This window comes from Emydura macquarii, unplaced genomic scaffold (assembly GCF_026122565.2).
Source record: "Emydura macquarii macquarii isolate MOO-44397 ecotype Brisbane River unplaced genomic scaffold, CSIRO-AGI_Emac_v2 contig_1790, whole genome shotgun sequence".
Classification (NCBI taxonomy): Eukaryota; Metazoa; Chordata; order Testudines; family Chelidae; genus Emydura; species Emydura macquarii.
In genome coordinates, this window is record NW_027131927.1 from 5,572,729 (window position 1) to 5,596,085 (window position 23,357).

The window sequence follows — 23,357 nt, forward strand, 5'->3', positions numbered from 1 at the left end:
GTTGTCAGGCATTTTCTCCAGGCTTGAATTATTTGTACGGCTCTTAGCTGCACCCTCTCCAATTTTGCAGTGTCTTTTTTTAAAAAGCACTTTTATGCCAGTATAGCTGCCTCTACGTTAGGGTTCTTGCAAAAAAAAAAAAAAAATCACCCCCATTGCCATTGTGAGAGTGGCAAAAGTTTGTAGCATAGATATGTCCTTTTTTATAGATAGATTCCTTATCCAAAGGCCGTCCTATTCTGCAGTGTGAAAACATTAAAGGGAGCTAAGCCGAGCCCCGCAGTGTCATGAAGCTGGTGCTGTCTCGTACGTGTCCCTTCAGTTGGCAGTTTCAGTGAATTCTGGGTGCCTTGAAGATGAATTTACTGCCACTGGTGGCTTGATTCTCGGAAAGAGCAATTTACTTTGGTTCCCCAATCTGCTGATCCTCTCAGTCCTCTGGGATTTACAGTTCATGCTCTGGCACCTATGGCTAGACTCCGCTGCTGCCTGTGGAATCATAGAAATGTCAGGCTGGAAGGACCTGGAGAGGTCATCATGTACAGCCCCCTGCACTGAGATAGCACTGAGTAAAACCTGGACCATCCCTGACAGGTGTTTTTCCAACCTCTTAAAAACCTCCAGGGACGGAGATCCCACAACCTCCCTTGGAAGCCTGTTCCACAACTCAGCTATTAGGGTTAGAAAGTTTGTCCTAATATCTCACCTAAATCTTCCTTGCTGCAGATTAAGCCCTTTACGTCTTGTCCTCCCTCCAGTGGACGTGGAGAACAGTGGATCACCATCCTCTTTAGAACATCCTTTAACATAGTTGAAGATTATTCTCAGGTCACCCCTCGGTCTTCTTTTTTCAAGACTGAACATGCATGGGCAGTGGATATAATAGGCCAGGAAAGGCACAGCCGCCAATAACCCACTGTCAGATGTCTGGGCTGAGGTGGCCCCGCCTCTTCCTGCCCTCAAGGGGGGGCGGGTAATGGAGGTGGGGTGGTCTGGGGTGTAGTGGGGCTCAGAGCTCCTTGGATTGCACGCCCGTGGGCCAGTCAGGGCTGCTCCAGGTCCCAGTGGGTCGGCTGGGACCCGGGGCTGCTCTGGGCACTGGCTGGGTTTTGGGGTTGCTCCAGAGCCCTGCACCACCTGTCATTACTCAGCAGGCCCCCCCTGCAAGACTTCCCTGGGGTGAATGCAGTGCCCCAAATGGCCTTTTCAAAACAAACTTTCTTTTGTGCTTATGAGTGCGAATAAGGCATAAGCTGAGAGAAGGGTTTGTAGCCCAGTCACAGGGGCCAGCCTCACCTAAAGGCTTAGCCAGCCTAGCTCATCCCAGAGCCTTCCCACCTGTGGAGTCTGGGCTCACCAGTGCTCCAACTTTATCCGCCTTTTTTTATAAAACCCACCGAGCCCTTTGTCTTTCCCTGGAGCCTGTCCGGCTCTCCAGGGGGCTTGGAGATAGATTTCAAAGCAGCTGGTTTTCTGCACTCTCCTTTAAATACTGGTAAATGGGGCTCGCTGAAACTACGCTCCCCGTTCTTGCTTACCTGAAGTGGAATCCAGCCTGTTTGAATAAACCCTTGGCAACCCTATAGCCAGCAACCCAGTGAGAATCAGACAGAGGGATGGATCAGATTAATAAATATCATGGGCAGCTCTCACACCCTTCCCAGTCCCAAAGTATGTGTGTGTGGGGAGGCTTGCGGGGGACGACAATATGTGCAGCTTGTACTTATAAAGGAGGAGGGAAATTTCTGAGCTCAGGGCTACAGACAGGGAGGGTTCATTCATCTGCTCTACTAATTGCCTCTACTGCAGCTGACCAGCAATGCTTCCCTATCTTGAAATGGATTTATTAGAGGGTTTGTTGCCTGTGTGCTGAGTACACAGAACAGGTACATAAATCCTGTTGACAGTTAAGATCAGGTATCTCGATTTTATCCAGCTAGAGTAGGGCTGGGGTTTGATTGGGGCATTTTGTTGTAGCCCCACCTCTCTGGTTTCCAGTCCTGGCTCTGCCACAGACTCACCGCTTGAATTTGGGTAAGGCATGTCACTCCCTGCCTCAGTTTCCCCATCTGTAAAACAAGGGAAACCTCCTTCTCTTCCTACTAGGGAGTTGTGAGCCGTGTTCATTAGCTCATGCTGTGTGATGGTACACTGTGAGCGATGTTGCAGAAGTACATTTTAATAAACAGAGCTATGGGAACCATCGGCCCAGTCTGCCAGAACAATTCCTACGGCCCATCTAGTCTAGAGGCCTCTTTCTGACAGAGCCTCAGGGGAAGGTGGAAGGAGCCCTTACTAGGGAATGATCTACCTCTCTAGGGAAAGGATCTTTCAAGTGCCCCTCAACTGGGCCACTTAATGCCCTGGTGTAGACGGTTTACAGCATAGCTAGCTGTGGGAAGGGCTTCCCAAGGGAAAGGCGGGGTAGTGTCATTGCTTGGGATGTGTATGCCAGATGGGACAAAGCCCGAGGACTAGAATGGAGTGGAATCACTCTGCACTGGGACAATGCACTAGATAGGACTCAATGGGTCCCTTCCGCCCCTGAATTTCTCCCCCAGAAAAGGTAATTGGGATAGAATAAGGAGAGGTTAGGATCAGCGAGAAAGGCAGAAATAGCCGTGTCTAGCTATAGGCTCGTCTACACCACAGAGCCATTGCTGGCAGCGACCCCTTCTGGAGACAGCTGCTAGAAGGCGTTCTGCCGGCATAACTACACGACTTCCTTGGACGACATGAGCTAAGCTTTCTTCTGTCTGCAGAGCTGCAGCTGCACTGGAGGATTTGCCAACATCACTGTGTCAGTTGGGGGTGTGGGTTATTTGTGCACTCTAGCCGACATAGCTATGCCGGCAAAACTTTGCAATGTTAACTAAGCCCATGGTAAGGGAGTTGAGTTTGCCCCGAGGTCTGGATCAACCTGTCCTGACAATGCCTTAAAACTGCTAGCTGAGAAACCAGGCTCTAACAGAGAGATGGGGATGGGCTAGGCAGTTATAAAGTTCAAATCCAAGTGTTGGGGGTGACGGGGATGTCTGGATAGGAGGCTTGATCTATGCCCCTGCCTGCCACAATCTGCCAGGGCTTTAGGCAGACACAGCTCTGGTGATCTGAGTTCACTGCCTGAAACCTGGTCCCGGGCTATAAAAGGACCCAAGCAGCCTCTGTTCTCCTATCTCAGAAGGAAGAGGACAAAGTTCAGAAAGTGGATGCCGGGCTGGGCTACAATCTTTGAGCTCTACGTTTGCTTTGCCCTTCCTTGAAGGTTGCGCTCTAGGTGAGTGGTGTTTTCATCTCTGCTCTTGGGGTATTTCGCGTGGGTTTTCTGGCCTGATCTGAGAGGGGTTGTGTGTAAGGGGGGTGTGTCATTTACATGCCATAAGCTTTATAGCCTCTTCTACACAGGCCAGCCTTCACCTCTAGATCATCTGTCTCCAAGCTCTTTGGCTAACTTAGAGGCCAGCAGTGTGGCCTAGTGGACAGGGCCCAGGGGGTCAGGCCTAAGAACTCCTGAGTTCTATTCTCCTGTGGCCTGGTGGATAAGGCACGTCAGGCCTCCACGGTTCCTAGTTCTGCATTCGCTTACTGTGTGACCTTGAGGAAGCCTTTTCAGGTCTCCCTTTCCTTGCCTGTAAAAGGCAGGCAAGTGAGATTTAACCCTTTGGGCAAGTGCATTGAGATCTGCAGCTAGAAAGCACTGCATGAGTTTGTTGAGATCATAAGCATCTAGGGAAAAGGGCGGTGTAGAAGAGTGAACAAACAACTAGAACTCAGTAAATACTGATTCATAACATGCATGAGGCAGTGAAGAATAGCCAAGCAACAGAGAAATTAAGACGCAAAGGCGATTCTGTGGTGTGTGCAGCTGAGGGGTGAAATGAAATGAAGAGCTGATGAGACACAAGAAGCTATTCCAGACACGAGAAGCTGCAGAGTAGGAGGCCGTGTCTGGCTAGTTGGAGAATTCCCTGGAGCGTTCCCAGCTGGATCCAGTGGGGAGCCAGGGAGGTATGTCTGGATTGGGGCTGATGTGGTTAGAGAGGCAGCTGGGATTCAGGATAGCCACTGAGGAGGGACACGCAATAGTTCAAGCAAGACAAGCTGAAGATGCAGACCATGCTAGTAGTGGGGCAGCTGGCCAGTCAGCTGGATTCAGATTCAATCAATATAGCTGTTTGTGGAGCTCATGCCAGTTTCATCAAATTCTGATGAAAAGTTACCCAAGGGCTTTGTCCCCGTTTTATCATTTTGACTTTATTATATTATAATAAATTGCATTGAAGCACTTTGGGCTTATAAATTATAATATAAATCAAAGTGCTTAATTTCAACCCATCTCATATACGACCCATTATTAAATATTATATATTTATTCTATTTTAAAAAAATTAGAAAAAATATTGAGCGCTTTGTTTGGGCTTTTATATGCCATTACAAATAGAAATTAAGCATGTTGGGCATACATATTATAAACCGAAGGGCTTCGGTTCAACACATACCTGATATGAAACATTACTAAATACTACAGAATATATTGGATTGCAATTAAAAATTAGCAAAGCGCCTCGTTTTGACTTTGATGTTTGTTATAACGAAGCCTTTTGGACTGACACATGATAAGAAGTTGAAGCACTTAATTTCAATGTGTATGTGACACATTTTGAAACGCTAGATTCGAACTGAAGTGCTTTGATAAAGTTGGTTAGATGGTTCCAAAATAATTTTTTGAAAACTTTCAGTCCGTGGGAAATCTTCACCATTTCATATTTTTCTTCCAATCTGGGAGGAAAGGAAACGGAGTGGAGATTCTGAGTTCTGACCAGTGCTCGTGCAGGTGAAGCTACGCCGGAGGTGGGTAGCCGAGAAAGGGTGGTAAAGATCAGGAATAGCTCAGCTTTGAGGACAGCCCTGAGATTGCAGAGGCAGAGCTATTCTGTGTTAGGAAGTTTTTCCTAATGTCTAGCCTCTCAGGGTAATTAGGCACTGGAACAAACTGCCTAGGGAGGTTGTGGAATCTCCATCACTGGAGGTTTTTAAGAACAGGTTAGACAAACACCTGTCAGGGAGGGTCTAGATAATACTTAGTCCTGCTTCGGTGCAGGGGCCTAGATGACCTATTGAGGTCCCTTCCAGGCCTACATTTCTATGATTGTCTGTGTTAGGTGGAGCCAGGTTTTGAAATATATATGTGCTCCTTAAGATCTGATACTTGCGAGGCTGCAGAGACGCCGGCTGTCTCTCCTCTCACAGCCCATCCTAGCTACTGCTAATGAACTAGCTCAGATTAGTGTGACCTGCTCTGTCCTGGACAACCTTCAGAGCAGCAGAACAACCTATAAAAGCAGCTCGCTGATCTCTTGGTAACTCCTCTGCTTTCTGTTTATTTTTGTTCTCCCTAGCTGGCTGATCTAGTCAAGCACCTTCAGCCTTTGAATGCCCAGGAATTACCAGTGCGATGGTCTCCCATGCCCAAGGTAATCAGGGTAACATGAGCCATCTGGCTAGTTATGGACAGGTTCCTTGGTTCTCTGCTTCACATCAGGCGAGGGGGCTTGGGCTGCACAAACTATGTCTATGTGACCTGATGGCTAGGAGCCAGCCCTCAATTGGTTAACAGGAAGGCAGCTGTATTAATCTGAGGTTGGTTGCAAGCCACCATCACTCATTGGGATCTGGGGTGGGAAAGTGATAGGACTTGAGTCCTGCCCACATTTCCAGTCCTGCTCGTGATCCCAGAATAGCTGCCTATTTCTCCTGACATGGTTGGCGGTGGGATATTTACGTAGATGCTAAACCCTTCGAGACCTTTTGTTATGTGTGTGAACAGTGCCCAGCACCGTGGGGCCCTGCCCCGATCCTTCATTGGGTGCCTTTAGATGCTACAAATAATACAAGTACTAACTGGCAACACTGTAATAACAATGACATCATTATTAGGCTCCAGAGCCAACAGTGCTACAATGAATGAGGATTGCTCACTCCTCCTGGAGCTGCTTGTCTCAGGCTGTCTACGGATCCAGGCAGACAACACTGCACAGGGCCCCACTGGGAAGTTTCCCTTTTAGCCATGAAATCTGGAAGCTTTAATATAGGTCTATATATATTTAAAGCAGAGCCTGGCATCTGTAGAAATGGGTGTTTCCAGCTTTGTTCACCCTGGTGACTGAATCAGCAGGAATTGCTGTACATTGAGGAGGCAAGGCAGGGAGACAGCCCTCTATGGAGGGTTACTAATCTGCCTTCGAAGGGTCAGATGCCAGGGACTGCATCGCTGGGTTATCGTGGGCCTTACTGTCAGACAGGAGGAGGCTCTGGATTGAGAAGGAGCAGCAGGCTATGGGGCAGCAAGCGGTGAAGGCTGCGGTGCTTGCCTTGGGGAGGGGAGAGACAGGAATCTATCCGAGGAAAGCAGCAGCTGGGAGACAGCAGCTGCCCATGGCGGAAGCCCTGCAGGAATGGGGCCCTGTTTCTTGTTCCAAGCCCCCGCTGGAGTCCCCTCCCTTAGGTGTGGTTGTGGCTGGCACAGTTTTGAATGTGGCGTTACACTGGTCCTGTAACCCTAGACACCCTGTCGAAGGCTAGTGACTCTGCACGTCAGGCCTGCTTGTGCTTATCACTCCACCACCTCTTGTGGTTTAACAAGCTTGTTTAACCAAGGAGGGACGGAAAGGGGAAACTTTGGTCATTTGAAAGTTGCTGTTAGAAATAATCAAACAGGTTGTTATGGGGGCGGATTGGGGAGACGGAACCCTTTATTGCCTGCTTCTTCCACCTCAACACCGTGAGTGAGCAACAAGGGGGTTACTTTACAATTCTTTTATCCATAATAGTATGTAAATATATACATTTCCAGCAACTCCCCATAGACCCTTATTTGGTTACATTGACACCAATAAAATAAATATTAACAACTACATAATGAATACAATTATACCCACCCCTGTTTGTTGTTTACAGGATTACCATACAGAGGTCAGGCACATCACCTTGAAACTTACTAACATTCTTTAAAATATCCGGTATGCAAGGGAGGGAAAGAAACTAATGCTGTATTCCCACCAAAGACCTTGAACAGAAGGGAGAATAGTTATTTATTAGTCTCATTCCTTGAGCAAATGGCTAGGAAGGGAGGAAAAGAAGAGAGATAACAGACTCTAGCAAAAATTCACACTAAGTATCAGAAACAAGGTTTTGCCTGTGCCATGACCCCATTCCCTGTAGCTGAGGCCTGACCATTTGTCCAGCTTTTAACTCTTTACTCTCCCCCACTCTCTTTCACTGGCCGGTGGAGCACTGGTCCAGGAAGCCCTGGCTCCAGATGGTCCAATGCTTTGATCCAGTAGTCATGCTACGGGGAGACGAGGGAGGCGGTTTACTGACTGGACAACATGCCTAAAATTACAGGTATGGCTTTTGGGGAGAGGCTTGGATGGTGCAAAATTTTAAACATCCCATAAACATAATTAAAACAAACAACTAATATGATTAATATTCCTACAACATTAGTAATATGACCAAGGAGCAAATGAGAGTCTGTTAAGCCTGTTCGAAGGGCACAGGCTACATCAGTCCAAGCACAGTCAGCAGGCAATTCAGTGGCTAGTTGGAATGCACTGGTTCCTCGGAGGGCCTGGGCTTCCAAAACCTGTTTTCTGCGTTGCTCAATTTGGAGTTGTTTTAAAAGCTGTTTCAGACGGTCCCAATTGATCCAGGAGGGTTCTGGTACAGGCTTAGTCCAGTTCATTGGAATTGTTGGGTGTCCTGTTATATTAAACTGTTTTATGGCCAGTATGCAGATTTGATAAGTGGAGTTTCCTAGGTGCAGGGAAAAATTTCCTGGTCCAAACCCCACCCGTTCCACACACCTTCCATCCTTTAGCCCCTGACCATTTAGCACGGCTGATCCCTCCCAGCAGATTTTATTTCCCTGTTCCACCCAACACTGAGAGGATACAGGTTCTATACATCGTAATGGTGGTGGTTTTTGTGACCATCCCTCCCATGTGTTACTTTGTCCTGCCCAGATTAGTCCCATCTGTGGATACTATATCTCTGGCCCAACCAGAAACCGTGTGTCGTTTGTTCCGACTCGCACCTGCCACACCAGCTCATGGGACCATCTCCATTTGCACCCACCCCCAAAACCTGCTTGCAATAGGGTGGCAGAGGTTCAACTCCCTCTAGCTACTCCTTTGATATTGAGGGTACACTGGGCTAGAGTACAGTCCCTAAGGGTTGTTCGCCAGTTGGCTCTGAAAGGCCAATAGCTTTTTAATTGCTTTGCTACATTGGTACCCTCAGAAGACCTTACCCCCCAACGAGCATCCCGTAAGAGGTTTACAAAATGATCCATTAAAGTTTGCTGAACCTGGTCACAAGCTTCTTCCCATAAAATAGTTTTGACACTTTCCACCAAATCTGTCATAAGGCTTTTGGTGAGGTTTTCAAGGGTTAAAATAACCGTTCCCAGCAGGTGGTTAGTGGAGCTCAGTGCAGATCCCTGCAATATCCCCCCTCTGTTCAGCAGCCCCAGGACATGTTCCGGGCATTGGACTTGAGCTGCTGAGTCAGATTCTTATAAAAAGTTCCACCCTTCCCACAAATAGTTAATAACATCCTGTCATTTTTCAAGATTAACCCCTGCTGAGTTTGTAATTGCCCACAGCAGCAATTTTTTTACTTTGGTAAATTGTGTTGCACCCTTCCCTTACCCACCATACCCCTCCCTCCTGCAGCCACATGCCCTTTGAGGCTTTATACTCTATTTCCGGGAGGGTTGGAGAGTAGCATTTGGGTAACCCCTCCCCTTAACCACCATTCCCCCCCACTTTTGTGGAATTGTGATTCCCAATACCAAGCAAAATCGAGTGTATTATTACCCTGAATTACCACCCCACCCTGCTCGATGATTTCCATTGTCCCCACTAGCCCTTTCTTTCACTGCAATAACTGGGCAAATAGATACCTTAGCCCCCAACAACTTGTGAGAATTTCCATTCACAAACAGACACAGCACATCCCCTTCCAACATGGTCCATTTTGTTTTGTGTGAGTCTGTGATAGTTAATTCATGGGAGGCTGAGTTCATGCGTATAAGAAAATAGTTCAATGTGGCCTGCACCAAGTGACAGTGGGCCATTGTTTGTGCCGTCACGGCGAGCTGTCCTACTTCGATGACTGCCCTGTGGGTTTCCATGGTGAGGTTGAAGATTGCTTGATGAAGTTGGTTGGCAATGTTGGTAGTATATCGAACAGCTTTACCTTGGAGATACAGTGATGAGTCTAATGCTTGCAGCAGAACTGGGGGTAGAAACTTTGGATTTACAGACACTGCACGCTTGGTACAGAATGGGGTGTTTACAATTAACGTCCGAAGGCCTTTGGAGTATTGGGGTTCCCAGGTTACGCAGAGCGCCCGGTACGATCCACGTTCCAGTCTTGGGGGTCTGAGCAGAAATTTGTTACTTGCTCCCTCCCCCCATCTTCCGAGGTTCACATTGCGAGCAGTCAATTACCCAGGGACCATTCCCGTTCCTGGGCTGTGTAACCACAGCCGACCATTAGTCATATTAATTGTACAGCCCCAGAGGATCATAGAATTACAGAATATTAGAGTTGAAAGGGACCTCAGGAGGTCATTTAGTTTTAACCCCCTGCTCAAAGCAGGACTAACCTCAGCTAAATCATCCCAGCCAGGTAACCCATTCCAGTGCTTCACCACCCTCCTAGTGAAAAACATTTTCTTAATATTTAACTTAGACTTCCCCACTTCAACTTGAGACCATTGCTCCTAGTTTTGTCATTTAGTGCCACTGAGAACAGCCTAGCTCCATCCTCCCTGGAACCCCCTTCAGGTAGTTAAAGGCTGCTATCAAATCCCCCCTCATTTTTCTTTTTTTGCAGACTAAACAAACCTAGTTCCCTCAGCCTCTCCTCATAAGTCTTGTGCTCTATCCCCCTAATAATTTTTGTTGCACTTCGCTGGACCCTCCCTAACCTGTTAACATTCTTTTTGTAGTGGGGGGCTCAAAACTGGACACAATACTCCAAATGCAGCCTCACCAATGCCAAATAGAGAGGAATAATTACTTCCCTCGATCTGCTGGCAATGCTTCCCCAAATGTTAATAATTAAATGGGGACCCACTGCCCAGGTACCGTGGACACGGTGGCTTGAGGAAGCCTCCTTGAACCATGCCGGTATTAGCATAGCATTTTGAGAAGCCCCTGCCAAAATTATGTTCTTTTGTTATTGAGGTATTTTAAAAAAATTAAATACTTAATAACAAAGTTAAGCAACACTAACTGTTTGTGTTTGCTTAATATTTTTTACACTATAATTTTTTACATACTTATACTTAAATTTTCATTTTGCACATTTAGAAACAGTCAAATTTTAATGGAAACTCCTTATTTCCTTTTGTAAATTTGACCAATTGTTTAATAATCAAATTATTTAAATCAGATTGTTCCTTTGCCTGCTGCCCGCACAAATTATTTACAATTAATTGTTTACAGACGATTCCTTCAGGAAAAGGGCCCATTTTCCTTCAGAATAGCTGTAAAGGTTCCTGGGGACAAAAACATGGTAGTAGCCACTACCTGACCCCTTTGTGTAATTTGTTTAATTATTAGGTTTCCACGCAATGTGACTGTACCAAATTATACATATATTTACTTTATTGAATATTATTAAACCAAAATATTTTAACGCTATTACTCTTATATCATTTCCACAATTATCACCCTTCAACAATTCCACAACTTCTAACTGTTCAATTGTCCTCAACTTTTGTAGTATTCATTCTTACAAAAGCTACCTTTAACTCCTCTCTTCCTTAAATTACTTACTTTTGCATTCAATTAAACATATTTTAGCTTTATTATATCATTCTTTGCTGCCATAGCTTGAACATTTCACTGGCAATATAGGTTTGTGATAGTAAACCCTCCATTCCTTTACTGTATTTATCAGCCACTGTTTTTAATGAGTTGCATTCTTAAGGTGGCGTATTGTGATCGTAAAACTTGAGCCACCAAGTACAATATTTGCAACACAGCTACGTTAGTCTGTGCTTTATTAAAAACTTTTTACTTCCAAAGTGTATTCAAAATTCCCTCCATTAAAATTTCAGGAAAACAAAAGTGCAAGGGGGGGTGAAAAGCAACCAATTAGTTCTGCAAAATCATTTTAAAGCACAGGCTAACTGCACTAATATTCCTTAACATTCCAACTGCGGCTTTAACCCTTAGCTCTCAAACAAGAAGAAAAAGTGACAGGAAGGGGGGGGGGGGGAGAAGCAGGGAAAACGGGGGTAGGGGTGGGGGGAGAGAGAGAAAGAAAAAGCAGAGAGAGAGAGTAATGGGGAGGGAGGAGAAGCAGCAGGGCAAAAAGGAGAGGGGGAGAAAGAAAATGCAGAGAAAGACTTAGGAAGAAGAAAAACCTAAGCCAAAAAAAGGTACAGAAAGCAACAGAAATCAGTGGAGCCCCTTGGAAGTGGGGCTCCTTGGAAACTCACACCCCTGAGCCTTTATCCTGGCTCTGAGAGATGAGTGGGAGTTGCTGCCACAGTCACTGGAGTGAAACTGGGGGTGTTAGCAATTCTTTCCAAGGCTGTGCTCCAGGATTTTTCTGCTAACATTTTTTGCTGATTTACTAGCTCCTTCAGATGAGACTCCTTCAGATTTTGACGGATGGTGGGGCCCTCTTCTCCGTCTGATTGGGGACCAGTGGGAATTTGGATACCAGACCAGCGGAGAAGATCTGCGTCAGGGGAGGTATTGGGAACAGTCATGATAGGACAAACAGGGTTAGGGTCATTGGGACTGAGTTTATCCTCATAGGCTGGGGGGGCAGAGGGACCAGACGGAAGGGGAGGATAAACAGGGAATGGGGCAACAGAAGTTTGCTTTAAGCCGTCCACTTGACCCTTCAGGGTCAGGTTCTCTGACTTAAGGCGGTTAAACTCTTACATGTGGCTCTCAGCCATTTTAACCGCAAGCACACTATGATGATTAATTGTGCGCTGAACCTCCGTGATTTGTTGCAAGGTTTCAACCGGGCTTCTAAGACTTGTAACTTCGTTCCATAACCCAGACAAGCTCTCCCAGAGAACTGGTACCAAAATAGCTTTTTCCTTATCCTGGGAAGACCTGGACGTGAAGAAGGCTTCCACCCACTCCTGGATGGCTGGCCAGTCCTGACGTCCCCCGGGACGCACCCTATCCAGCCCCCCAAACTTCCCTACCAACTTAATATATTCCCTAACCGTGGTTACTATAAAGGGCCCATCCAACATACCCATATCTATGGCGAGGAGTGGTGATCAGGCACTTCTCTACCCTGGGATCCTGTTTGTGATGCCAGATGTTAGAAATAATCAAACAGGTTGTCCCGGGGGTGGATTGGGGAGATGGAACCCTTTATTGCCTGCTCGTTCCACCTCGACGCTGCGAGTGAGCAATGAGGGGGTTACTTTACAATTCTTTTATCCATAACAGTATGTAAATGTATACATTTCCAACAACTCCCCATAAACCCTTATTTGGTTACATTGACACCTATAAAATGATCTTAACAACTACATAATGAATATGATTATACCCGCCCCTGTTTGTTGTTTACAGGATTACCATACAGAGGTCAGGCACATTACCTTGAAACTTACTAACGTTCTTTAAAATATACTGTATGCAAGGGAGGGAAAGAAGATAATGCTGTATTCCCAACAAAGACCTTGAACAGACCTTGAACAGAAGGGAGAATAGTTATTTGGTAGTCTCATTCCTTGCGCAAATGGCTAGAAAGGGAGGGAAAGAAGAGAGATAACAGACTCTAGCTAAAATTCACACCATGTAACAGAAACAGAAACAAGATTTTGCCTGTTCCATGACTCCATTCCCTGTAGCTTAGGTCTGATTACTTGTCCAGCTTTTAACTCTTTACTCTCCTACAGTTGCATCATGCAAATGGAAGGAAAGGATAAAGAAGGATGGATAAGAAGGGCTGAATATATGGTGCTGCCTCTATTTAAATACCCACCTAAAGGTGCCCTGTAAATCTGGGATTATCATACTGGTGACTGGTCTGAAGGAAATGTCTAAACAGCTTGGCAGCTGGGTTTTTGGAACCTTGTTATTCCTGGGTTCCTAGTAACATGGGTAGATGGCTCCCATTCAGTGTGATTTCTGCCAGGAAGATGACCAAAAATAGCTGCTCTTATTCCCCAGGTGTCAGAGTCTTTTGTCAGAGAGATCAAGAACTTAGTATGGTTCAAAGAGGAATTGGATAGCCAGTTTAGTCAGTGGGAGAGGCAGGAATAGAACCCAGTTCTTCAGAGACCAAGTTGTGCGCTTTCTTTATAAGCCACAGCAGCCTAATACTACCACATCTGTTGGAAGAGATATTACATCTCCTGCTTCAAGGGTTTAACCCAATCTTTGTTAGAGACCAGCATGAGACCTACATGGGGGGCAGATTAAGAACATAAGAATGGCTACACTGGGTCAGATCAAGGGTCCATCTAGCCCAGTGTCCTGTCTTCCAACAGCAGTTGGTGTCAGATGCTTCACAGGGAATGAACAGAGCAGGGCAATTATCGAGTGATCCATCCTGTCGTCCAGTCCCAGCTTCTGGCAGTCAGAAGTTTAGGGACACCTAGAGCATGGGTTACGTCCCTGACCATCTTGGCTAATAGCCACTGATGGACCTATCCTCCATCAATTTATCTAATTCTTTTTTGAACCCAATTAGACTTTTGGAATTCACAACAGCCCCTGGCAATGAGTTCCACAGGTTGATGGTGGGTTGGGTGAAGAAGTACTTCCTTGTGTTTGTTTTAAACCTCCCTAACCAGTTTTCACTGGGTAGATGTCTGTGTTTTAAGATGTTCTGAAAACTATTGGTTTCCAAGACATTTCATGAAGCTCCACTGCCTCTGTGGGTCTGTCTACCCTGCAGTCAGGAGGTGTGTTTGCAGCATGCGCAGACATACCTGCGCTAGATCAAAGCTAGCGTAACTATAGCAGTGAAGCCACAGCATAGATGCATAGATTCCAAGGCCAGTAGGAACCACTATGATCATCTAGTCTGGCCTCCTCTGTAACACAGGACAGAGAACTGCCCCAAAACAATTCCTAGAGAAGATCTGTTAGAAAAAACATCCCATCTTGATTTAAAAATTGTCAGTGACGGAGAATCCACCATGATGCTTAGTAAATTGTTTCAATGGTTAATTATGCTCACCGCTAAAAATGTATGCCTTATTTTCAGTCTGAATTTGTCTAGCCGCAACTTCTAGCCACTGGATTGTGTTCCTCCGTTAGACTGAAAAGCCCATTATTAAATATTTGTTCCCTATGTAGGTACTGATAGACTGGGTTCAAGTCACCCCTTCACCTCTTTAAACTAAATAGATCGAGCTCCTGGAGTTTCTCACCATCAGGCAGATTTTCTAACCCATTGATCATTCTTGTGGCTCTTCTCTGACCCCCCTCCCCCAATTTACCAACATCTTTCTTTAATTGTGGGCACCAGAATCGGAGACAGGATTCCAGCAGCAATCGCAGTGGTGCCAAATATAGAGGTAAAACAATCTCTCTACTCCTGCTCGAGATTCTCCTGTTTTATACATCCCAGGATCACATTAGCCCTCTTAGCCACAGTGATGCACTGAGAGCTCATGTTCAGCTGATTATCCACCATGACTCCTAAATCATTTTCAGCATCACGGCCTCCTAGGAGAGAGTCCTCCACTCTGTAAATATGGTCCACATTGGCATGGGAAGTGGCACAGGCTAGCCCCACCTGCCTGGGACCTGGGGCCTTTTCAGCCCAGGTCAAAAGAATATCTGGGCCTTTCTGTTCTCCTTTTATCCTTCCACATTACACAATGGTAAGCAAGAGTGCCAGGTGCTCTGCTAACTCGGTTTGGGTTAACACTGGGTGAAGCGGAGTCAAAAGGAGCACTTACGGGTTCCTAGTGTTGTTAAGTGCGGAAGGCTGGAATTTCATTGCCTCGGTAATGCTGTTCAGGCTGCTCAGAGCTTCTGTCCTTGGAGTTCCAGTGTTACCAGTACTAACAGCAGATAATGCAGCCCTGCTAATTCAGCAGACCTCGTTGTTACTCATAAAGAACACTTTTTTGACAGGCACGGTTTGGTGATAAAAGGCACTCAGCAAGGTTTATTGTCCCCAAAGCACAGTCCTAATGCCCTGGCTCCGTGGTTACAGGCACACTAGCACAGGAGTGCCCAGTGGTAAGGAGTGACTCAGTGAGCAGTAGAAGTCTCTGCTGTCCTCTAGACCAGTAGCCCTCATCCAGAGGTACGTGTATTCCTGGGGATACACAGAGGTCTTCCAGGGGATACATCAACTCATTGAGATATTTGTCTAGTTTTACAACAGGCCACATAAAAAGCACTAGTACAAAAAGCACGAGGTACACCAACATTTATAGACTGAGACAAAAAACTAGAACAAACAACGTACGTACCACCTTACATGTTTTATGACAGTGGTTCTCAACCAGGGGTACACGTATACCCCTGGGAGTGTGCAGAGGTCTTCCAGGGGGTACATCAACTCATCTAGATATTTGCCGAGTTTTACAACAGGTTACATAAAATGTACTAGCAAAGGCAATATGAACTAAAATTTCACACAGGCAATCGCTTGTTTATACCGCTCTATATACCATATGCTGAAATGTAAGCACAATATTTATATTCCAATTGATTGATTTTATAATTATATGGTAAAAATGAGAAAGCAAGCAATTTTTCAGTAATAGTGTGCTTTGACACTTTTGTATTTTTATGTCTGATTTTGTAAGCAAGTAGTTTTTAAGTGGGGTGAAACTTAGGGTACGCAAGACAAATCAGACTGCTGAAAGGGGTACAGTAGTCTGGAAAAGTTGAGAGCTGCTGTTTTATGACATTGGTTTTTTACCTTCCCTTTTTTCTTATTTTGAATAAACCATTTCTATTCATTATTTTGTCAAATCATCTGATCTTGTACTAGAGTGGGATGTATCTGTACTAGCTGGGATATATTTGTGTAAATATTTAGTGCCTCCTACACTAGCAACAACTTTCCCAAGTTCATGGACTGGACAGTGAAGCTGTAATCCTCTGCTTTAATACATGGTCGGACTTTGGTTCAGTGCCTCTGGTTCAGGTCTCAAATCTTGCACCAGGCCCAATTCTCCAGGTTCTTTCTCTCTACCACACCTAGCAGGATTCGGTGACTGCATCTCAGGGATGTCCAGTTAATTCATCATTTAACCGGCCGTATCCCACAGCTCAGCTGCTACACTCAGTCTGAAAGCACTAGCCAGATTGTGGACATGCAGCATGTGCAGGCAATGGCACCACCTACTGTCCCTAAAAAAAACTGCATGCAACATCCAAATTGCATTTTAGGGATTGCGGCTGAGGAAATTTTCCAAGGCAGAGATGGGCGTTAATCTCCCCCTAAAAGTTTAAAAGGACAATGGTTCAGGATGCCAGGTATTCTGCATCTGGTGCTTCAATGAATGCATTATTTTCTCATTAGGTCTATTTCCACTATTTGCATAAATCCCTTTGGAGTAAGGCTGGTTTTTTTCAACATCTCAGGGTGCAAGTTTAGTAATAAAATAACTAATTAAAGAACACTTTGTTATTATGCTTCTGCTGGCCATGCTTATTGAACACACCAGAGTCTCTTTGCATAGCTCTGCATTTCCCCCATGTGCCACTCTCCTATCCACTCTTTCAGGACTCCCTGACCCCCCACCATCAATTCTCCCATGTCAAGGGCTCTGTGTGTTCCCCATGTCCCCAACCCCATACCAGTCTCCCATTCTCCCCCCATGCCAGGGGTTTCATAGATTCCAAGGCCAGAAGGAACCATTGTGATCATCTAGTCTGATCTCCTGTACAGAACAGGCTTGAGAACTTCTCCAACATAATTTCCAGAGCAGGTTTTTTAGACAAACATCCAATCTTGATTTAAAAATTGTCTGGGATGGAGAATCCACCATGGCCCTTGGTCAATTGTTCCACTGGCTAATTGCTCTCCCCATTAAAAATGTGATCCCTGATTTTCAGGGTTCTGTGTGGTTTCTCCCATTGTAGCTACATTAGTGTGGGAGGCAGGAAGGGTTAACTGCCCCAAGAACATACCTAGGGTTTCAGATGGGATCATGCTCGTGTCAGCTAGACATTGCTATTTTTAGCATGCTAGTTCACTCAGAGCTAGTGTGAGTATGTCTACCTGAGCTGGAAATTCCACCTCCAGTGTAGACATACCCGAAGTGGCCCTCTTGATGGGATCGTTAGTGCAGAGGCCAGGAACACAATGGGTCATGGAGACTGAACTCCCTGCAGGTCAAAACTGCTACACATCAGCCCTGTGTGTGGGAGGGAAGCTTGCCCTCTCGATGCCCAGGTGACTCTGTCCTGGAGACAAACTGGGGTTTGAAGTCTCCAGGAATATTTGTACAGCACCTTTGCCAGCTATTAAAAGTTCACAAGGAAAATAATGGCAGTTATTGAGCATCCACCACTGATATTCTCAGTGAGGCTGATCATTGTGTTTTACCTTGTTCCTGTTGCAGAATTCCAGACCAAAGAGGACGTCTACTGCCTCTCATTAGCAAAGGTTCTGTACAGTGTGCCCACACCAGTGACTGTTGGGTTTTATGCGCCATGGGGACACTGCAAAAACATGCTCCTACAGACAATCCAGAGTAAGTAGTGCCCTGAGGAATTTAAGAAGGAGAAGGGACCTCATGGGGATGGGAGAGGATGGGGATTACAATCTTCCCTAAAGAGCTGCCCATTTTTGAATGCTCCCCAGGAGGGATGGAATATCAATCTGGAAGATCCTTCAGGAAGAAAGATTTAATCCACTGCCAGATGGCTAACATCTTCCTCTCTTATCTCAGAGCACATGTTTATCGAATCAAGAAAGAAAGACCAGCAGGAACTTCAGCGGACAGGGAAAAAGCTGCGTGGGAGCTCTGGTCGGGATCTGATCAAGCTCCTGCTTCTTATGATCTTCTACCGGCCAGTCCTGACAGAGCAGCAGAAGCAGAGAAAGAACATCCAGCATCTCTTCATCCATTTCAGTGCCTGGGAGTATGCAGGCAGTGACCAGCTCTGGGCAGGCCTCATCACCACATTGTGTGATGGCATCGAAAGCCACTTTGGTCTCTTACCCATGAGCATTTACAGGACCATAGGCAGGAAATGTGGCATCATCGAGGTACCAGTGGATAAGGAATGGATTAGCAAGAAGTACCTCTGCCTCCCCCTGTGGGCTGCTGTGATCCTTGTGATTATGGTAGCTATTGGGGTGGGCATTCTCCTCCTAGTGGTTGGGATCCCTGTTGGGGATGCCTCGGGAGATGCAATAGCCATTGTGGAGGGCATCGGGGCGACAGCGGTCGGTGTGTCTGCGGCGGCTGCCATTCGGATCGCCATCATGGTGTTACGAAATGTCATTGTCACCCAGAAGACCCAGCTGGAGAGACAGATGAATCGGACGGATCTCAGCACTCAGCTGGGCTTCATGAGCAGCGTGAAAAACGAAGTCAGGACAGTCACCAGGTTCCTTCAGTTCATGGAGATCTTCCAGCGGCGGAAGCTCCGGGTGGTGTTAGAGATCACCCACTTGGACAGGTGCAGCCCCGACAAGGTGGTCGGCGTCCTGGATGCGATGAACATCCTCCTCTCGGACAGTGATGCCCCATTCATCTCAATCCTGGCTGTTGACCCGAGCATCATCGTCAACTGCGTGGAAAGCTCCATGTACATGAAAGGCATGGCCAACAACGGCTACGAGTTCTTAAATCGCATCGTCACCCTGCCCTTCTCTGTCCCTCAGATGGACTGTGACACCAAGCTGAGGCTGATCAGGGACATCATCGAGCGCAGGGTGCAGCAAGAGAGAGACCTAGAGGAGGAGCTAGGCTTCCAGCAGGATCCCAAGAGGGAAGCTCATTCGAACTTTCAATCAGTCCCTCGCTATGGTTCTGCCAACCATGATGCAGAGAATCTAGGTGCAGATGACAGTCAACTACCTCTCATTGCCACACACATCAGAACCCAGGAACCAGAAACCGGCAGCTGTGGGAAGGGCATCAGAGCCAAATACCTAATTCAAGAAGCTTTTGACTACCTCATGGATGGCTCCTTGAAGGAATATATGACGGACAATGTGGTGCAGATGCGGCGAATTGTGAACACCATCACCATCACCATCAGGCTCTTGGTGAGAAACATCCCCAAAGACCAGGTGTGTCCGAAGAAGGTGGTGGACTGGGTTCTCCTTGCCAACCAGTGGCCATGCCGTCTGAGCTGGATCTTGCAGTGCATCGAGGATGAAGAGCAAAGGAGTAGCATGGGCAGCTGCCAAGGAAGCTCGCTTCCTCCTGACATGTCCCTGGGGGATGTCTACGAGAAGTACAGGGAAGAGCTGGACATGCTTAAAGGCCAAATGGAGAAGCTTCTGGAACTGGACAGGGATCCTGAGCTCTTTCACAACTTCCTGTGTGGCAGGTTTTGGGTGGAAGAGGCCACCTTCTACCTGCCCTACACAGTCAACTTAGACCTGTCTTTGAAAAGGCAGATGGAGCTGCACCGTGGCAGTCACAGCCTAAAACAGACAAAGAAATTCAAGAGGCTCCCCATGTGCACCCTGCTGGATATGCCAGTGGATGAGGTCTGCAGAGAGGTAGGTGACTCTCATATTTCCTTCCATCCAGCAGAGTCAGCTGTACGTAGAATGTCCCATGATTCTTAATAGCAAGCCATGTGACAGCTGCTTTCCACCTGATAGGAAGATGAGGGCTATGGATACCGTTGCTGGAAGAAAACTATCCCATATAACAGCTGCATTTGCAAAAGCAAACCTTATGTGTGCTGAAGAACATTTTGTTTAGGCTTTTGCTGAGGTTGGGCTGGACTCAGGGTTTAGGAGTGACTGTTACTCTCTGCATATTGTTAGAAACATAGCAGTTGCTATACTGGAAACCCTCAACATCTGGGGGGACCTTTAAAACTCATAATGACTATGCTTAACCTTTGGTACTGCCTTGACCTGGACCATGAAATTTCTTCTTGGAACAACAACTCTGATACTTGGAGCTCTCTCGTCTCACCCTAAAACCATTGGCTGGGTCTCCAATGGGTTTCTCCTTTACTCTCTGAAATTACTTGTCTGTCTGTCTTAGCTAAGAGTCTTCCATAGTCCTATCTGTTATGTTCACAGCATGCACACAGAGAAGTGAGATAAAAACATAAATACTCTTGCTGGAAGTTTGCAAGATAACATGACTTTATTTCTATTTCTTAACATCCAGAATAATATACAAGAACCAATAAACAGAGGTGACAAAGCAGGCTGCTTCCTAAGGTAGCAAGGCACAACTCACCCCACTGCAGGCTGACTCTGATTGCATGCTTCCCTACAGAGTCCCCTAGCCTACAAGCAGCACCAAGAAAGCCCCCCCTCTTAAAACTATAGCTTGCAATTCCAACCCACTCCTCAGTACACTGCCCTATCGCTTTCCCCTCAGTTGCCTGATCTACTGTACTTGCCATACCAACTAGATCAGCAGTATCATTAATAGTATTCAGGCATATAGCAGTGGGATTTTCCAGATATTGTCGATAGTCCCACAACCTGGTAGCACTTCTTGTTTGCTAAAATCTGAATGAGTTTAGACATTTTCCTCTCTGCTGCCGTCACTGAATCTTTTTTAAAAATGTGTTTTGAAACATTTTAAATATATGGATGGCACTCAAGGAACCTCCCTCTTCTTTTCCAGATGGACACACTTGGCTTTAAAGAAGAAAACGTCCAGGTGTACAAACAAAGGCTGAGGGACCATAATCTAAATGGGCGTGCCCTAGTCTACAGTGACAACAATGAAATCAAAGAAGCCCTCTGCATGAGCCTTGGAGAATGGACTGTCTTCAGCATGTATTTCCTTGGAGTTCTTCCCCAGCAGAGTCTGTCGTCTTCTGCTGCATCCTCGGTCCCGTTATATATCAGGCAGGAGCCTCAGATGAACAAGTTTGTTTCGAGAGAGAACGTGGCTAGAGGGAACAGGCTGTCTCCGAATATCTCTAAGGAAGATCTTCAAGAGAAGAGATAAATCCTGTACAAACTAGAAGCAAGATCCAGACTTTTCCAATCAATTTACCTCTCTGCACCTTCAATGACATGTCACGAACAAAGAAATAAGATAACTGCAGAACAATTAGTGATGCGAATGGGGCAATATAGTGTGTCTGAGGGATTTGGGGGACATTCATGTCAACACAGGGGATTTTAGACACTGGATAGCAAAATAGTTTTATCTGGTTAGTACAGCAGGAGACTGGGAATCAAGACTTCCTTGGTCTGCCACTGGCTTACTGTGTTTTTGAGCAAGCTGCTCCTCCTTTCTGGGTCCCAATGTCCTTATCTGCAAAATGGGTTTAGTGCATATTTTAGTGCATGGTTTAGTGCATATAATGAAGTTACTTTCTTAATTGTATTGGAGTATTAAGGCAAACCCTACGCCTTCCGCTGTGTCCCCAGGCACAGAGGAACCAGGGTGATAGCCCTGTGAAGGTGGCATGCTTTGGGGACCTCACTCATGCCATCTGTGCTATCCTCACAGCCGAGCATGGGGAGTGAGGCAAGGGCACAGGCTGGGGGTAAAGGCCAGTGGATTCATGTTTCTGCACATCTATTGAGCCTGATTCCAATCACACAGAGATTTAAATCAGGAGTAACAGAAGAGGATCCAGCCTTCTGTCTACAAAGCAATGTGCAAATATTAACTAATTAATCCTCATGCACAGACCCCCCCCTTGGGCTGACTGGCAGTGAGAAGAATTCTTGCTATGAAGCCTTGGAACCACGGTTGGGAGATGATTGGTTCCACTGCAGGCTGGGCTCTCTACACAGGAAGGTAACCAGTGAATATTTGTGTTTAATAAAATCACGTTAACAAATTGTCCTTTCCCGATCTCTTTACTGTAGGTGTTTTGGGAATTTAGGGTCTCCACCCCAAAAGCATCTGAGCTACAGACATAATTAGGTTAGGAAGAATTTAGTTTTTTTTCTTTTCTTTTTTTCTTTAAAATAATTTTGATGGATAATATCCATATTTATTTTTAAGCATATCTTTTATTTTCACATACTTACATTTTCACAGTTGTGAGAAATTATGCAGGGGGATAAGTCAATAATTATTTAATGAGAGTAGACAATGAGATTTAAACGCTTGGTAACTATTAAAATACAAATTGTCAACATCACATGTCCAGATATACAAAATAAATATCCTTAAATCAAACTCCAGTAAGTTCTCAAGCAGCAATTTCTTACTTTGCTCTTCTGTATATTTCAGTATGTATCAAGGGAAATATTTTTTCATGAGTTTGGGTGTGTGTACAGTGAAACTGACATTTACCAATATTTACTGTTAAGAATCCTCCCAAGCCTACTGCAACATATTGATTTGTCTTTTTAGGGGATGTCTATACTGCAATTAGACACCCATGGCTGGCCCATGCCAGCTGACTTGGGCTATGGGGCTCAGGTTAAGGGGCTCTTTAATTGCCGTGGAGCAGTTTGGGCTCGGGCTGGGACCCTCCCACCATGCAGGTCCTATATTCCTCTCCTATTTTCTACCGCTTCATTAGTGCTGTGTGATAAATCCACATAAACATGCCCAGTTCTGGCAGTTATCCTTGCTGCCTCCTCTCTGCTTCTGTTTGGGTCTTTTGGCCAAATTTCCACCCTTGGCTATGAACTTTCAGCCCCTGTTGAATTCAGTGGTGAATTGCTCGTTATTGGCAGGAGACAGAGTTTGGTCATTAGTTAACCAGGCCTCAGGGTTACTTAGGAGTAAAGCTGTAGGGCAGAAGTCCCCAAACTGTGGGGGAACATTTGGGGGTATGTGGCCCTGCTCTGCCCTGAGCCCCCAGTCCCTGGCTTAGCTGTGGTCATGGCTCCCAGCCCCCAGTCATAGTTCCCAGCCCACAGCGCCCAGCCTCGGCACCCAGCCACTGCAACTCCACTCCCCGCCCTGGTCCCCAGCCCCAACCGCAGCCCCCCAACCATGGCCCCGCTCCCAGCCACAGCCCCGAACGTGGACCTGCTCCTGCCTCAGCCTCAGAGCCACAGGGCAGGGAAACCCTGCCGGAGCGGGGAGCAGGGATCTGTAGTGATCCCGGTGCTGTGGCTGGAGCAGGAGGGGTGGTGACAAACAGGCAGGTGCTGTGACCCCCACTGACCTCAGCTGGCCTGACATCACCCCCAACTGCCATGGAACCTTCAGGGCCCAACATTCCACCCCGGCTCCCTCCACCCCA

General features: G+C 46.3%; 1 protein-coding gene and 1 long non-coding RNA gene across 3 annotated transcripts; one reads left to right on the forward strand and one right to left on the reverse strand.

Moving 5' to 3' along the window:
- The first annotated feature begins 3,182 nt into the window (after window positions 1–3,182).
- On the forward strand, window positions 3,183–22,240 carry LOC137159120 (NTPase KAP family P-loop domain-containing protein 1-like). Of its 2 annotated transcripts, XM_067557327.1 has the most exons (5): window positions 3,183–3,277; window positions 5,400–5,474; window positions 17,600–17,731; window positions 17,930–19,719; window positions 20,816–22,240. In XM_067557327.1, the coding sequence occupies exons 2-5, from the start codon at window positions 5,456–5,458 to the stop codon at window positions 21,143–21,145; spliced, it is 2,271 nt and encodes a 756-aa protein (XP_067413428.1). In that variant the 5' UTR covers window positions 3,183–3,277; window positions 5,400–5,455; the 3' UTR covers window positions 21,146–22,240. The 2 variants fall into 2 exon arrangements, with proteins under 2 accessions (XP_067413428.1, XP_067413429.1); XM_067557328.1 differs by lacking the exons at window positions 3,183–3,277; window positions 5,400–5,474 and adding an exon at window positions 7,187–7,404.
- On the reverse strand, window positions 20,302–23,323 carry LOC137159121 (uncharacterized). The gene is made up of 3 exons (XR_010921534.1): window positions 23,280–23,323; window positions 21,409–21,457; window positions 20,302–21,127 (listed from the first exon to the last, which is right to left on the reverse strand). It is a non-coding gene; the product is annotated as an uncharacterized lncRNA (long non-coding RNA).
- Window positions 23,324–23,357: the final 34 nt, after the last annotated feature.

What these genes read in the sequence shown, in the direction of transcription:
- LOC137159120 (XM_067557327.1), top strand. An exon ending in GCTCCTACAGACAATCCAGA is followed by an intron (nt 17,732 to 17,929) that starts GTAAGTAGTGCC and finishes CTCTTATCTCAG; the next exon opens with AGCACATGTTTATCGAATCA. An exon ending in TGGATGAGGTCTGCAGAGAG is followed by an intron (nt 19,720 to 20,815) that starts GTAGGTGACTCT and finishes CTTCTTTTCCAG; the next exon opens with ATGGACACACTTGGCTTTAA.